The following is a 16,198-nucleotide window of genomic DNA, read 5'->3' as shown; positions in this document are numbered from 1 at the left end:
GCAGTACTGTTCTGTTTCAATATATGCCAAATTCACTTTTAAGAAAGTCTAAAAAGGATCTAACGGGAAAGAAATAAAGATGGTTTTCATTTTACTTTGCAGTACAGTTCTGTTGTGATGTGTTGCAAATTAGCCTCCAAGGAAGTCTATTAAGGTGCTAGTGTAACTGTTGAAAACTTTTGGAGTTCAGTTAGGAGGGCCCCTTAGCAGAATTTTGCCTAGGGCCCCATGGAGGTCTGAACCGGCTCTGCTTGGAACCGCCAGGAGCCCTGAATTCTGAGAGTGTATTACACAAGGTGGAATATAGTGGTATAATGAGATCAGACATGTACAATGGGGCAAGGCCGTGTAGTTTTTTATGTCATCAGCAGTACCTTGAAGTCTGATCTGACATGAATTGGGAGCCAATGCAGTGAGGCTTGGATTGGTGTAATATGATAAAAATTTCTTGTATGTGTTTAGACTCTCGCTGCATCATTCTGAACCATTTGAAGACTTTTAGTGCTCTCACGCAGTAGACCTGAAAACAAGGCATTGCAATAATCCAGTCTAGATGAAACAAAGGCATGATTCAGGATGTCTGCATCTGCTGTGGAAAGGAAGGACCTAATTTTAGCTATGTCGCGCAGCTGGTAAAAAGCAATCTTGGTAATTTCTTTGATGTGCTGATCGAAAGAGAGGGTAGAATCAGATGTAACACCAAGATTCTTGATAATTGAAATTTGAGAAATAACAGATTTGTCAAGAGTCACCGTCACCTGATCAAAGTGGTGTTTCTGTCAAGCGTGGCCAACGACCAACATCTCAGTTTTATCCGAATTCAGGAGCAGGATGTTTTCTGACATCCATTTCTTCACCGCATACAAGCAGTTTTCTGATTTTGTGATTTGAGAGTTTTTATTAAATTTGATGGGCACATACACCTGAGTATCGTCCGCATCGTAGTGGAAATGTACTCCATAACTGCGAATAATTTGGCCAAGAGGTGAAACATATAAAGAGAAGAGCAAAGGGCCAGAACAGAGCCTTGGGGAACTCCATACTTTACATCAGTAAATATTGAAGTAGTATTATTATAAGAAACACATTGTGTTATTTCCAATAGGTAAGACTTTAGCCAACTGAGAGCCAGGCCAGAGATGCCAAACTCTTTCCAAGACTTCAGAAAATAAGGGAAGGTTGGATAATGGTCTATAATTATTTAAAGACCCTGGGTCAACATGTGGTTTCTTAAGTAGAGGCTTAACCACAGCAGACTTAAAACTAGCAGGCACACCAGTCATGAGTGATACATTAACAATATGTAACATTGTAGGTCCCAGTGCTGGCCATAGATCCTTAAAAGAAATACATTATTGTAACATGTTGCTTTTGTAACACGTTATCCCCAACACTGTTGTCTGATGTCATGAAAAAGTCAGTGCAAAGGAAAATAGATGGGAAGACGTTTCGTTCCACCACTTGTCTTAGTATGCTCAAAATTAATCTGAAATTAATATAATTTCAGGCCCTGCCTCTACTGTTGCTTATAGCCCATTGGGTGGTGCTGAAGATTAAACAATGCTGCAAGTCAATAAAAGAGGTTGACAGTAATAAAGCTGACTGGGCTCAGGAGAGGGATGAACAGGAGGAAAGTCATGTGGGGATGTGTAGATATTAAATTGCTCTTACTCATTTATGTCATGTTGTTGTATTCCTACTTCTCTTCTGCTGTGTCCTCCCCTCTTTATTCCTCCTCCTGCCAGTTACAGGGACAGTTTCATCTAAATGAGATGCACAAGGCTGGAGATGTGGTTCTAGGTGGGATATTTCGAATCCACTTCTTCTCTGTCTTTCCTGACCTTTCTTTTACCTCAGAGCCACAACAACCTACTTGCCACGGGTAAGTCTCTCAGGGAAGTGGCAAAAGCAAAAACTGTATTTCTGTTAATTTTCCTACAGTTGTATCTATTGAATTATTGTAAGTAATTGTTGATATTCAACTGACATAATTGTTGGTAGAATTTGTACTTGTGCAATGTGTTCATTTTGTCACAGTTATTGTATGTTGTATTCTTCAATAGTTAATAGTGGTATTTGTGTTAGTTTTGATGTTGTAGGTTTTAGGATGGCCCAGACCATGGCCTTTGCCGTCGATGAGATCAACAGAAACTTCAACCTGCTACCTAATGTGACTCTGGGATACAGTCTTTATGATAACTGTTTCAAACTAGGGATTGGATTTCGTGCAGGATTATCCGCAGTCAGTGGTCAAGAGGAGCAGTTTATATTAGATGAGACCTGTGCAGGAACCCCTCCAGTCATAGGGATTGTGGGTGATTCTTCTTCTACTCATTCTATTGCCATCTCCTCTGTCTTAGGTTTGTACAGAGTACCTATGGTAAGTTTGCCAATTTGCCTTTTATTAATTCTATTGGATTGTTTTTATATGATCTCAGATTTAATGTCACTTGTAAACTTGGAGTAACCTTTACAGAGTAAAAAGAGCCGGAAAATTCTTTGAATGTTTTCAGGATGTAGAGTCTGTGTCTTTCACAGGTGAGTTATTTTGCCACATGTTCCTGTCTGAGTGACCGGCAGAAGTTTCCATCCTTCTTTAGGACGATCCCAAGTGATGCTTTCCAGGTGACCATCAATCAGTATAAAAGCATGTGCAGTTAAATATTCAGAAGAAAAACATCTCTACACTGCAAAAACTGTTGTATTTCTTGAACTGCAATAACTAAATATGATCCAATGTGAAACATTTTTAGCATGTAATCTCTGAATTCACCTAGGTGCAGGCAATGATTAAGATACTGAAGCGTTTTGGCTGGAGTTGGGCAGGTCTGCTGGTCAGTGATGATGACTATGGACTCCACACTGCTCGATCCTTTCAATCTGACCTTGCACAATCTGGTGGAGGTTGTCTTGCCTACTTAGAGGTGTTGCCATGGGACAATGACCCAGATGAACTAAAAACGATCGTGGATTTGATGAAGAAATCCACAGCTCGTGTGGTCATTGTGTTTGCACATGAGAGTTCCATGATTAACCTCATGGAAGAGGTTGGGCTTTAACTACAAACTAAATTATATGTGTTATTTTTTTTTATTTATCAAACTGAAAGATTTAAGTTGCAATAACATATTGGACTGTGACAAACATATTATTGAACAGGTTACACCTCTTTTTGTCCAGTGCCCTGTTAGCAGGGTTTTAGAGTACGATCAGTTACTCAGACAAATTACATAAAACTGTGCTCATAAAATACTGTGTAAAACACAGGATTGCATCTGTGTATGAACAAGGGAGACATCACTTGTGTGTGCTGTGTACAATTCAGATGACTAGACAATACTTTTGTGACATGGCATTGTGGAGTTATATATTTTATTTGACACACAGGTGGTGAGGCAGAATGTGACAGGCCTGCAGTGGATGGCAAGTGAAGCCTGGACAGCTTCTACTGTCCTCCAGACCCCTGACATCATGCCGTACCTGGCCGGCACACTGGGCATTTCCATCCGTCGAGGAGAAATACCAGGCTTCAGGGAATTCCTCCTACAAATGCTTCCTGACCTACACCACAACAACAGCTATGGAAATAGTATGGTGAGAGTATAACTGTGCAATCTGATCTGGCAATTGCAAGAACAATATATAGTCATCATTTATAAGACTGTTTTGAATATATTTCAGGTAAACCGGTTTTGGGAATTCACATTTCAATGTAGATTCACACCATCTCCAGCAGGTTGGGTGGAGGCCAGGGGAACATTATGCACTGGACAGGAAAATCTAGAGGATGTGGAGACTGAGTTGTTGGACGTTTCCAATCTCAGGCCAGAGTATAATGTGTACAAGGCTGTGTATGCTCTGGCCTATGCTCTTGATGACATGCTGCAGTGTGAGCCAGGGAGAGGGCCTTTCAGCGGGCACAGCTGTGGCAATTTGCAAAGACTGGAGCCATGGCAGGTGTGATATCACTTTACACTCCACCTGTTATATGACTTAATCATACGTTCTAGTGTTTCTCGCAAAGTGGTACTACTATTGTTATGTGCCGAACAATTAGTGAGAGTAAATTACCTACTACTGGGTGATGGCAATGGTAAATATTATTAGCTCAGTGATAGGTTTGATAATTGAATTCTGGGTACCCCCATGTTTGATCACACAGAAACATTTTACCGTCAACAACGTAGTCAAGTAGTGCTAGAATAGGTTAGGAAAAAACATAATAAATACAGGAGGGTCAGACATCCCATTAATTGCTTTTGGTCTTTGAGGTTTAATCTGTCCTCTTTGGTTTTTCATCTCTCTATGTAGCTAGTGTATTACTTGGAAAAAGTCAACTTCACTACAACATTTGGTGATCAAGTGTCATTTGATGAGAATGGTGATGCCTTAGCAATCTATGATGTCATGAACTGGTTGTGGCTCCCTGATGGAAGAACTGAAGTTCATAATGTGGGTGAGGTCAAGACGTCGGCCTCCAAAGGTGACGAACTCACAATTGATGAAGGCAAAATCTTCTGGAACTTTGAATCAAAACAGGTTATATCTGATTTTTTAGACACGCCATAGTAAACTCACTATAGCAGTGTAAAGTAATGGAGAATAACAGATACTTATTTTTCTCCCTGTAGCCACCCCGCTCAGTGTGCAGTGAAAGCTGTCCTCCAGGTACCCGCATGGCCAGAAAGAAAGGGGAACCTGTGTGCTGTTTTGACTGCATCCCTTGTTCTGAGGGGGAGATCAGCAATAAAACTGGTTGGTTTTTAACTTTAAACATTGCAGTTTTGAGACACAATATAAACATATAGAGTATATCAGGTCTGTTCCTTTTCTAATAGATGCCATGGGTTGCACCAGCTGTCCTGAGGATTCTTGGTCCAGCCCCCAGCGTGACCACTGTGTTCCTAAGAAAACAGAGTTTCTCTCCTACCATGAGCCTCTGGGTATCGGCTTGACAGTTGCCTCCTTGCTGGGCACATGTATGTGTGCTGTTGTCCTGGGCATCTTTATTTATCATCGTAGCACACCCATAGTGCGAGCCAACAATTCAGAGCTGAGTTTCCAGTTACTGCTGTCTCTAAAGTTATGTTTCCTGTGTTCACTGCTGTTTATTGGTCATCCCAGACTGTGGACATGCCAGCTGAGACATGCAGCATTTGGGATCAGCTTTGTGCTTTGTGTCTCATGTATTCTGGTAAAAACCATGGTGGTTCTGGCTGTGTTCAAGGCCTCCAAGCCAGGAGGGGGAGCTAGCCTGAAGTGGTTTGGTGTTTTACAGCAGAGGGGGACAGTTATTGTTCTCACTTCTATTCAGGCAGCAATCTGCACTGCTTGGCTTGTATCTGCCTCCCCAACTCCTCATAAAAACACTCAATACTACAATGATAAGATTGTTTATGAGTGTGCAGTTGGGTCCACAATTGGCTTTGCTGTGTTACTGGGCTATATTGGCTCATTGGCTTCCCTCAGTTTTCTGATTGCATTCATAGCAAGAAATCTTCCAGATAGTTTCAATGAGGCCAAACTCATCACTTTCAGCATGCTAATCTTCTGTGCTGTGTGGGTGGCCTTTGTCCCTGCTTATATCAGCTCACCAGGCAAATATGCAGATGCAGTGGAGGTATTTGCCATCCTGGCCTCCAGTTTTGGTCTCTTGGTGGCACTGTTTGGACCCAAATGTTACATAATCCTGCTGAGACCAGAGAGAAACACAAAGAAGGCAATCATGGGTCGGGAAATCCAGACCCAGTAACTGCAATTATCTTCATGACACAGAATTAATCTTTTTTGTATACAATAAAAACAATATATGCAAACTTCACTTATTTTAATTTAATCACGCAAGTTAACTTACATTACATAGTTCTCTTATGTCACATACATGTGCATATGCAGTGGAGGTATTTGCAGTCCTGGTGTAGGCTTAGGTACGTAGGTAGCTTATGTCATGCACGTACCAAAGGATTTCACCCACAAGAATATGAAATGAATATGAAATGTGTTATTGCTTAGAAATTTTATAGCATCTTATATTTCAATGGATGGGTTTTCATTAGTGTAATTAAAGACTGTCGTGGTTAACATAGTGTCACTTTCTTGGAGGGTCATTTGTTGTTCATTATGATAAAACTGTGCCCTAAGTCAAACCATATTGGTCCACATCTGGTCACTAATTCACACATCCCTCGTAGGCTGATGTTCTCCACAGTTTTCAGGAGTTTGTAGATTGTAATATATAGCCACATGCATCCACAATGCTCAGACCACTTGCATACATCAGTTGATGCTATATCCTCTTGCCATTTCTCATGCCATGTATTTTAGAACTACGTTTGACTGGAAATGCCTGCCAGAAGCTGCTCGTAGCGGAAAATAAAATGCAGTATCTTGACAGCTTCCATACCTGAATGTTACTGCACTGGTCACAGCACAGTTATCTAATAACAGTCTGTTGTCTGGCAGTGTTTGGCAAGTTTTTTCAAAATGCAATATATTACCAGTTACTTTCATTTTTAAGAAATATATTACCTTACAATAGCACAATAAAATAGCCTAGATCTTTTTAAATCAACAAATGGCTTTGGACACAGGCACCTCTGCCACCAGCTGGCTTCACCAGGGAATGTCAGTGTTGCGCTCCCATCTTGAGCCTAGCCCATCTGCTTAGTGGAGCCTCCAGCCTTCCCCTTAGCCCTCCACTGCAATACACTGTGCCCTCCAGCCAGTGTCGCCACTCTTGCAGCATCAGGACAACAGCCAAAAGCTTCCAGTTCCCAACATCATAGTTCCTCTCTGCAGGTAAGAGGCATTAGGCACGTTCAAGATGAACTGTACCTTGCCTGGAAGGTGGACGAGATCAGGCGACAGCAGCAGGGGGCGGTGACAAAAAGCTGCAGTCAAGTCGGACAGTTTCCAGCCGCCGTCAAAGAATATACAGGAAGTCGCAGAAATATTTACTTCCTGTTAGATCCATCTGTAGGCTGCCTGTAGTTTGCAGAACACGTTCGGATAGCTATGGCTGAAGAAATTGCGTGTGCACTGTCATTTATAAATCATACAATCCCTAAATTTAAGAAATTGAACTACTGAATTAACAGTCCAAACGTTCTCACAGCCATATAGGCTACACATGGGGAGGACAAGCAGCAAAGGTTTCTTATAATCTTTATTTATTGATGTATTTATATTTGTAATTATATACAGTATATATGTAGGAATATGTGTGTATCTGGCATTGTATTCTATCCTTTCTTCTTTTTGTCTGACTTGTAAAGCATTGATTGCTTGTTTTGAAAAATATGTTTGTTAACAGATTAAACCTTCAACATGAGATTCATATAATCTACAATTACACAGAAAATTAGGATCTCGACAAAACGTAGTGTTTGTAGTCCTAAGAGCCAATCAGCTCTTTGATCAGGCGACAGCCAGGCGTTTCCCATCATGCCCTGAGGTCTTGCAGTCGGTGGAGAGCAACTGCGGCGCCTGGCTCTAAAAACTGCGGCCGCCTTGATCTCGTGAGGTTATTGTTGCCGGCGCGTGCATGACGTCAGAGCAAGTCGGGATCAAGTTGGACACAAATCTAACCGGCATGCATTGTGCGGTAGTCGCCGGTGATCGATTCTGCGCAGGCCTGGCTCATCTCGAACGAGCCTATTGAGAGTAGTAGGCACAGGGGTGAAGTTTGTAAGTTGAGACGTCTCACTGGGAAAGGGCAGCCCCCACCCCAGAATCAGAGGCGTCCACTTTGACCACGAACTGTAGAGCAGGGTCAGGATGTTTGAAAATGGGTGTGTGGGTAAAAAATTCCTTGAGTCTAAGGAAAGCAGCTTCAGCTCTGGGGTCCACGTGAACGTAGAGTTAGTTGGGGTCAGTTGGGTGAGAGGTGCGACAACTCTGCTGTAGCTGTGAATGAATCTTCAATAGAAGTTGGCAAACCCCAGGATGCATTGAAGTTGTTTCAGAGAGACAGGGGTGGGCCAGTCCTCCACTGCGTGAATGTTAGTGGGGTCTGGTTGAAGTTGACCCTGGGCAACCACATAACCCATAAAGTTGGCAGAGAAAGAATGAAACTCAGATTTTTCCAGTTTAACAAACAGCTTGTTCTCCAACAGTCTCCGCACAACCAGCTTCACCTGCTCAGCATGTTCAGGCCACGATGACCTATGCAGGGGCGTAGCGTCTTGTCTTTCTTTTCAACAAAGAACAATCCTGCTCCAAGGGGTGAGATTGACAGTCTGATCAGCCCAGCAGCTAGGGAGTCATTAAGGTACCTCAAAGAAGTATTATGGCACAGTCATGAGGTCGGTAGACGAAGACACAGGGCTAGCTCCCTGCTTAACACCTGGGCTAGGTCATGGTACTCAGGCAGGCACTAGAGATAAATCAGGAGGGGCGGGGAGAGTGGTAGCAGGCGTCCTGTGGGTAGAAGCAGCAGAGTGGAGACAATGTGAGTGGCAGTAGACACTCCAGCTGGCAATGGAGGCTGCTGCCCAATCAATATGGGGGTTGTGGAGTTTCAACCAGGGAAATTCAAGCACCAAAGGGGAAGTGGGGGAGGGGATAACAAGCAGTTGAATTCATGGTGATTTCCAGAAATAATCAGAGTAACAGGGAGTGTGCAATGGGTGATTGTGGCCTATAATCTACTGTCGAGGGCATTTACAGTGTTAGGGGTCTCAAGAGGCTCAATAGGGATGGTAGCTTGCTCGAGTGAGTCTAAAGTTTTCAAGGACACAACACAGTTCTTTAGTCCCTCTGTCACACAATCAAAGTCAGTGCAGATAAGAGACAGTAAATCAACAAAGCCATCAAAAAAAATCTGTACAGTATTTAGGTGGCCTGCAGATATTTAGAAATGTTGCCCGTGTAAGTCAAACACGTGAACACAGGAGGAGGAAATGACTACAGGTGCCTAAATTACCAGAGTATTGCTCCGGAGTGGGAACAAAGGGCTCTCCAGAGGGAGAAGAGGAAGGGCGAGCTGGGCAGGGAACAGGTGGATTACTTAAGGTGGAAGGTGGAGGAGAGACCGATGGACATGATTGCGTAGACAGCTGGTTGAGTTGAGTGCAGAGTTGTGAAACATTGGAACAGAGGCCTTGAAGGGATTCCATGACCTCCCGGACCTTGTGTTCATGCCCATGATGATGCCTTAAGCGCTCAAAGCTTGGTGTAGGGCCTCTGGGTCTGCTGGGTCCATTTCTTGGCCAGATCATTCTGTTACACTGGGTAGTATGGTGTTGAGGGACCCAAAAGCGGACACCAGAAGCTGTTAAGGCAATCTAAAGAAATTCTGCATTTGTGTTTATGTAATGGTTCAAATTTTGCAGTGATTTATGTCTTTCCCACTAGACGGTGACGTCAGGATCAGGAACTCCTAAATGCAGGTATGGTTCAGGTATTAATAAGGCAATTGATTTCGTATTTATTTAATGACTGCCTGAGTCTGTTTATTTTCTTTAAGGTTATCAACCTGCTGCTACTGCTACCGTGATGAATAAAAGTAACTAAAAGCAAGCTGAGTTGTGTCCAGCGTCCTCTGTTGACCTCCAGGCCTCGGGCGAGTTGGGGAAGGCACTGATGCTGGGGAAAAGGGAAAAATTAACTCGACAGAAGCTGGGATGTAATTAGAAGGGAGTTCATTGAACACAGCAGAGTATATTGCAGTACAGGGCTGAGGAGAACGCTCGAGGCTCTGTCAAGTAGATGGTGCAACTCATGGAGGAATGGGCTAGGCTCGAGGGGGGAGCATGACACTGAGAGTCTTGGTGAAGCCGGCTGGTGGCAGAGGTGCGGGAGGCTGGGTCTTGGTAGGCCAGAGGAAATCGAGGAGCAAGGTGATGACTGAAAGAAGCATAGTGAAATAGAGAAACAAATTAGATCTCTGGGGATAACGAGAAAAAACACACTAGAAGCACTTATAGGTACGAGAGTTACACTGGGGGACCATACATGTATACCACGTCTGGTACATAGACGTTGGAACTAGGGGTGCGGGGGGTGTGGCCGCACCCCCTCTCATCCGCCCCCCCGCACCTCATCAGCCTCCCTACCCACTGCATTACACTTTAAAAAATAAAGAATCTGAATTTAAACTTAATTTGTCTGACTTATATTTATCTTTCATATAATTAATGCATAGATCTATGCTTTTGAGGTGATATGCAGCCTGCCTGACTACATACAGCAGCCTAGGCATCTGGCATAGGCTACTGTATGCAGTCAGGCTGCATCTGACAGCCCAGTGTGACGTAGGCTAAACAAATAAAAAACATGACTTGTGTTTTGCGAGCATTGTTGTTTTGTTTTGATATGTTCGCGTGCATTGTTGTTTTGATCTGTTGGTGTTAGCTTAATGTCACAAGCAATGTGAGTTCAATAAAGCCAGCTGAAATGTCGCAAAAAAGGATTTCAGATTTTTTTCAAAACCTCCCGACTCTGGGCCAGCTAAACGTCCGAGAGAGACAGCTCACAGAGGGCATGAGAAGTTAGCACCATCCAGGATGTTGTGTCCATCCTGTAAACCTTGCAGCCCCAAACCTGCTCCATGCTGTCGGAGGTGGAGAAGCTCATTATGCTGCACTGGCCCTGCCCATATCTGTCGTGGCATCCGAGCGCTCTCTCCCAGCCTTGCGCAGGCTGAAAACCTGGCTGCGCAACACCATGACGCAGGAGAGACTAACACATTTGGCCATTATGAACGCTCACTGTGACCTTATGGATGAAAGCAATGTCTTGACCCTGCTCAAATCTTCATTAGTAGGTCAACTGAGAGAAGGTCCACTTTTGGAAATGCATGAAAGCCCTGAGTCAGGAGCACAGACTTTTTTTCTCTTTTTTTCATTCAAGGGTACAAATAATGCCGTTATGTTCCTTAAATGGCTTGATTTAGATATCAGTGTTTCATTTTCTTAACAATAAAGATGCCGTGTTCATCCATTCTAGTTCTAAAATAACTTCAAATCAAATCCTTAATCATTGATAAGTGTGCGTGCTCTCCCCCCCCGAAAATAGTTCCGACGTCCATGGTCTGGTAGATGAAACAATCTGGCAGCTAATGGAGAAGAAACCAGGGCTTTTATCCTGGCGCTGACTGCCTCAATGTGCTGCAGGTGTGGAATAGGTAACAGCTCTGGCCAGCAACTCCACAGCACCTCTGAAACATACACAAGCACAGAACACCAAAAAAGCCACAAAATAGTCCAAATATAACATAGACTTTGTCATATGAAACACAATAGACCTTCAATAATGTAGCCCATAATGACATGACAAGACAGAAAAATATTTTTCCATGCCTTTTTACTATAGTCCAGAGAACAAGGAATGCGTGGGTATATGTGAGTCAAATAAATTCATGTTAATTAACGTGCGCTCAGAGTATTGGGCTTCATGGTTAGGCCAACAAAATACGGCTCATTTCAGTCAAGCAGTGTCTTTTTTTTTTCGGTGGCAGAAGGTCGCGGTCATGTGCGGTGTGGATGGATTCTTAATAAAACAACACTTAACGCTTCAATTTAGTTGTTAACGCAGATTGTAACGCATTATGTGACAATACTGTGGATATATATTACTGAAAATTACTACTAACACGGTAAAGTATATTACTCTGTTACAGCTAAAAGAAATGTATTACTGTAACACGTTGAAAAAAAAAAGGGAAGACATAGTCTTCCACCACTTGTCTTAGTATACTCAAAATTAATCTGAAATTACAATAATTTTAGGCCCTGCCTCCACTCTTGCTGATAGCCCATTGGGTGGTGCTTAAGATTAAACAATGCTGCAAGTCAATAAAAGAGGTTGACAGTAATAAAGCTGACTGGGCTCAGGAGAGGGATGAACAGGAAGAAAGTCATGTGGGGATTTTTAGATATTAAATTGCTCTCGCTCATGTATTTCATGTTGTTGTATTCCTACATCTCTTCTGCTGTGTCCTCCCCTCTTTATTCCTCCTCCTGCTGGTTACAGGGACGGTTTCATCTAAATAAGTTGCACAAGGCTGGAAATGTGGTTCTAGGTGGGATATTTCAGGTCCACTTCTTCTCTGTGTTTCCTGACCTGTCTTTTACCTCAGAGCCACCACAGCCTACCTGTCACGGGTAAGTCTCTCAGCGAATTGGCAAAAGCAAAAACTTGGAAATCAATTCCATGAGTCATATATATTTCTGTAAATTGAATATTACTGGAAATAATTACATTTTACATGTATGCTATTTTAAACATGTTCCTGCAGTTGTATCTATTTATTTACTGTAAATAATTGTTGATATTCAACTGTCATAATTGTTTGTAAAATGTGTACTTGTGCTATGTGTTCATGTTGTCACAGCTATTGTATATTGTATTTTTCAAGAGTTAATAGTGGTATTTGTGTTAGTTTTGATGTTGTAGGATTTAGGAGGGCTCAGACCATGGCCTTTGCTGTTGATGAGATCAACAAAAACACCAAGCTGCTACCTAATGTGACTCTGGGATACAGTCTTTATGATCATTGTGTCAAACTTGGGATTGCATTTCGTGCAGGACTATCTGCAGTCAGTGGTCAAGAGGAGCAGTTTATATTAGACGAGACCTGTGCAGGAACCCCTCCAGTCATAGGGATTGTGGGTGATTCTTCTTCTACTCATTCTATTGCCATCTCCTCTGTCTTAGGTTTGTACAGAGTACCTATGGTAAGTTTGCCAATTTGCCTTCTATTAATTATATTGGATTATTTTGATATGATCTCAGATTTAATGTCACTTGTCAACCTGGAGTCAGAAAATTATTTGAATGTGTTCAGGATGTACAGTCTGTGTCTTTCACAGGTGAGTTATTTTGCCACATGTTCCTGTCTGAGTGACCGGCAAAAGTTTCCATCCTTCTTTAGGACGATCCCAAGTGATGCTTTCCAGGTGACCATCCATCAGTATAAAAGCATGTGCACTTAAACATTCACAAGAAAAACATCTCTACACTGCAAAAACTGTTGTATTTCTTGAACTGCAATAACTAAATATGATCCAATGTGAAACCTTTTTAACATGTAATCTCTGCATTCACTTAGGTGCAGGCTATGATTCAGATACTGAAGCGTTTTGGCTGGAGTTGGGCAGGTCTGCTGGTCAGTGATGATGACTATGGACTCCACGCTGCTCGATCCTTCCAATCTGACCTGACACACTCTGGTGGAGGTTGTCTTGCCTACTTAGAGGTGTTGCCATGGGACAATGACCCAGATGAACTAAGGAGGATTGTGGATTTGATGAAGAAATCCACAGCTCGTGTGGTCATTGTGTTTGCACATGAGAGTTACATGATTAACCTCATGGAAGAGGTTGGGCTTGAACTACAAACTAAGTTATATGTGTTATTTGTTTTAATTTATCAAACTGAAAGATTTAAGTTGCTAAATAACATTTTATTTAACAATAACAACTGGACTGACATATTGGACTGTGACAAATATATTAATTGAACAGGTTACACCTCTTTTTGTCCAATGCCCTGTTCGCAGGGTTTCAGAGTGTGATCAGTTAATCAGACAAATTACACAAAACTGTGGTTATGATGATATGCATCACTTTGCTCATAAAATACTGTGTAAAACAAAGGATTGCATCTGTGTATGAACAAGACATCACTTGTGTGTACTGTGTGCAATTCAGAAGACTAGACAATACTTTTGTGACGTGGCATTGTGGAGTTATATATTTTATTTGACACACAGGTGGTGAGGCAGAATGTGACAGGCCTGCAGTGGATGGCCAGTGAAGCCTGGACAGCTTCTACTGTCCTCCAGACCCCTGACCTCATGCCGTACCTGGCTGGCACACTGGGCATTGCCATCCGTCGCGGAGAAATACCAGGCTTCAGGGAATTCCTCCTACAAATGCTTCCCGACCTACACCATAACAACAGCTATGGAAATAGTATGGTGAGAGTTTTACTGTGCAATCTGAGCTGGTAATTGCAATAATAATATATAGTCATCATTTATAAGACTGTTTTGAATATATTTCAGGTAAACCAGTTTTGGGAATTCACATTTCAATGTAGATTCACACCACCTCCAGCAGGTTGGGTGGAGGCTGGGGGAGCATTATGTACTGGACAGGAAAATCTAGAGGATGTGGAGACTGAGTTGTTGGACGTTTCCAATCTCAGGCCAGAGTACAATGTGTACAAGGCTGTGTATGCTCTGGCCTATGCTCTTGATGACATGCTGCAGTGTGAGCCAGGGAGAGGGCCTTTCAGCGGGCACAGCTGTGGCAATTTGAAAGAACTGGAGCCATGGCAGGTGTGATATCAGTTTACACTCCATCTGTTATATGACTAAATCATACAGTCTAGTGTTTCTTGCAAAGTGGTACTACTATTGCAATGTGTCGAACAAATAGTGAGAGTAAAATACCTACTACCCGGTGATGGCAGTGGTAAATATTACTAGCTCAGTGATAGGTTCTTGTTTTGATATGTTCATAAGTGTAGTATGCAGTTTGATAATTGAATTCTGGGTACCCCCATGTTTACCATGATCAGACAGAAACATTTTACCATCAACAACATAGTCAACCACCAACAGCAATTTCTTGAAGTCAAGTGCTAGAATAGGTTAGGAAAAAACAAAATAAATGCAGGAGGGCCAGGCATCCCGTTAATTGCTTTTGGTCTTTGAGGTTTAATCTGTCCTGTTTGGTTTTTCATTATTATTTTTCATCTCTCTATGTAGCTAGTGTATTACTTGGAAAAAGTCAACTTCACTACAACGTTTGGTGATCAAGTGTCATTTGATGAGAATGGTGATGCCTTAGCAATCTACGATGTCATGAACTGGCTGTGGCTCCCTGATGGAAGAACTGAAGTTCAGAATGTGGGCGAGGTTACGAGATCAGACTCCAAAGGTGAAGAACTCACAATTGATGAAGACAAAATCTTCTGGAACTTTGAATCAAAAAAGGTTATATTGAATTTTTCAGACACACCATGGATAACTCATTATAGCAGTATAAAGTAATGGAGAACAACGGATACTTATTTTTCTCCCTGTAGCCACCCCGCTCAGTGTGCAGTGAAAGCTGTCCTCCAGGTACCCGCATGGCCAGAAAGAAAGGGAAACCTGTGTGCTGTTTTGACTGCATCCCTTGTTCTGAGGGGGAGATCAGCAATACAACTGGTTGGTTTTTAACTTTAAACATTGCAGTTTTGAGACATAATATAAACATATAGAGTATCTCAGGTCTGTTCCTTTTCTCATAGATGCCATGGGGTGCACCAGCTGTCCTGAGGACTTCTGGTCCAGCCCCCAGCGTGACCACTGTGTTCCTAAGAAAACAGAGTTTCTCTCCTACCATGAGCCTCTGGGTATCGGCCTGACAGTTGCCTCCTTGCTGGGCACATGTATGTGTGCTGTTGTCATGGGCATCTTTATTTATCATCGTAGCACACCCATTGTACGTGCCAACAATTCAGAACTGAGTTTCCAGTTATTGCTGTCTCTTAAGTTATGTTTCCTGTGTTCACTGCTGTTTATTGGTCGTCCCAGACTGTGGACATGCCAGCTGAGACATGCAGCATTTGGGATCAGCTTTGTGCTTTGTGTCTCATGTATTTTGGTAAAAACCATGGTGGTTCTGGCTGTGTTCAAGGCCTCCAAGCCAGGAGGGGGAGCCAGCCTGAAGTGGTTTGGTGTTTTGCAGCAGAGAGGAACAGTTATTGTTCTCACTTCTATTCAGGCAGCAGTCTGCACTGCCTGGATTGTATCTGCCTCCCCAACTCCTCATAAAAACACTCAATACTACAGTGATAAGATAGTTTATGAGTGTGCAGTTGGGTCCACAGTTGGTTTTGCTGTGTTACTGGGCTATATTGGCTCATTGGCGTCCCTCAGTTTTCTGATTGCATTCATAGCAAGGAATCTCCCAGATAGTTTCAATGAGGCCAAACTCATCACTTTTAGCATGCTGATCTTCTGTGCTGTGTGGGTGGCCTTTGTCCCTGCTTATGTCAGCTCACCAGGCAAATATGCAGATGCGGTGGAGGTATTTGCCATCCTGGCCTCCAGTTTTGGCCTCTTGCTGGCACTCTTTGGACCCAAATGTTACATAATCCTTTTCAGACCAGAGAGAAACACAAAGAAAGCAATCATGGGTCGAGGTACGAGCAAGTCATAAGAACTGCACTTAATTACAGGAGACAGAATCAGTACTTCTTC

At 42.7% G+C, this 16,198-nt stretch overlaps 1 protein-coding gene across 1 annotated transcript; it reads left to right on the top strand.

Moving 5' to 3' along the window:
- Positions 1 to 228: 228 nt before the first annotated feature.
- Positions 229 to 16,157, top strand: LOC311255771 (extracellular calcium-sensing receptor-like; the record flags this gene model as incomplete). The annotated part of the gene is made up of 11 exons (XM_084350420.1): positions 229 to 234; positions 1,746 to 1,882; positions 2,086 to 2,246; positions 12,541 to 12,677; positions 12,813 to 12,899; positions 13,052 to 13,321; positions 13,715 to 13,921; positions 14,009 to 14,284; positions 14,717 to 14,944; positions 15,037 to 15,160; positions 15,244 to 16,157. 11 exons carry the CDS (start codon positions 229 to 231, stop codon positions 16,155 to 16,157), a joined length of 2,547 nt encoding a protein of 848 aa, XP_084206546.1.
- Between the last annotated feature and the right edge of the window lie 41 nt (positions 16,158 to 16,198).

The sequence above is a fragment of the Pagrus pagrus genome (genome assembly GCF_965226575.1).
Source record: "Pagrus pagrus genome assembly, chromosome: 4".
Classification (NCBI taxonomy): domain Eukaryota; kingdom Metazoa; phylum Chordata; class Actinopteri; order Spariformes; family Sparidae; genus Pagrus; species Pagrus pagrus.
The sequence above is the reverse complement of the archived record's forward strand: the minus strand, read 5'-3'. Positions and strand labels throughout refer to the sequence as shown.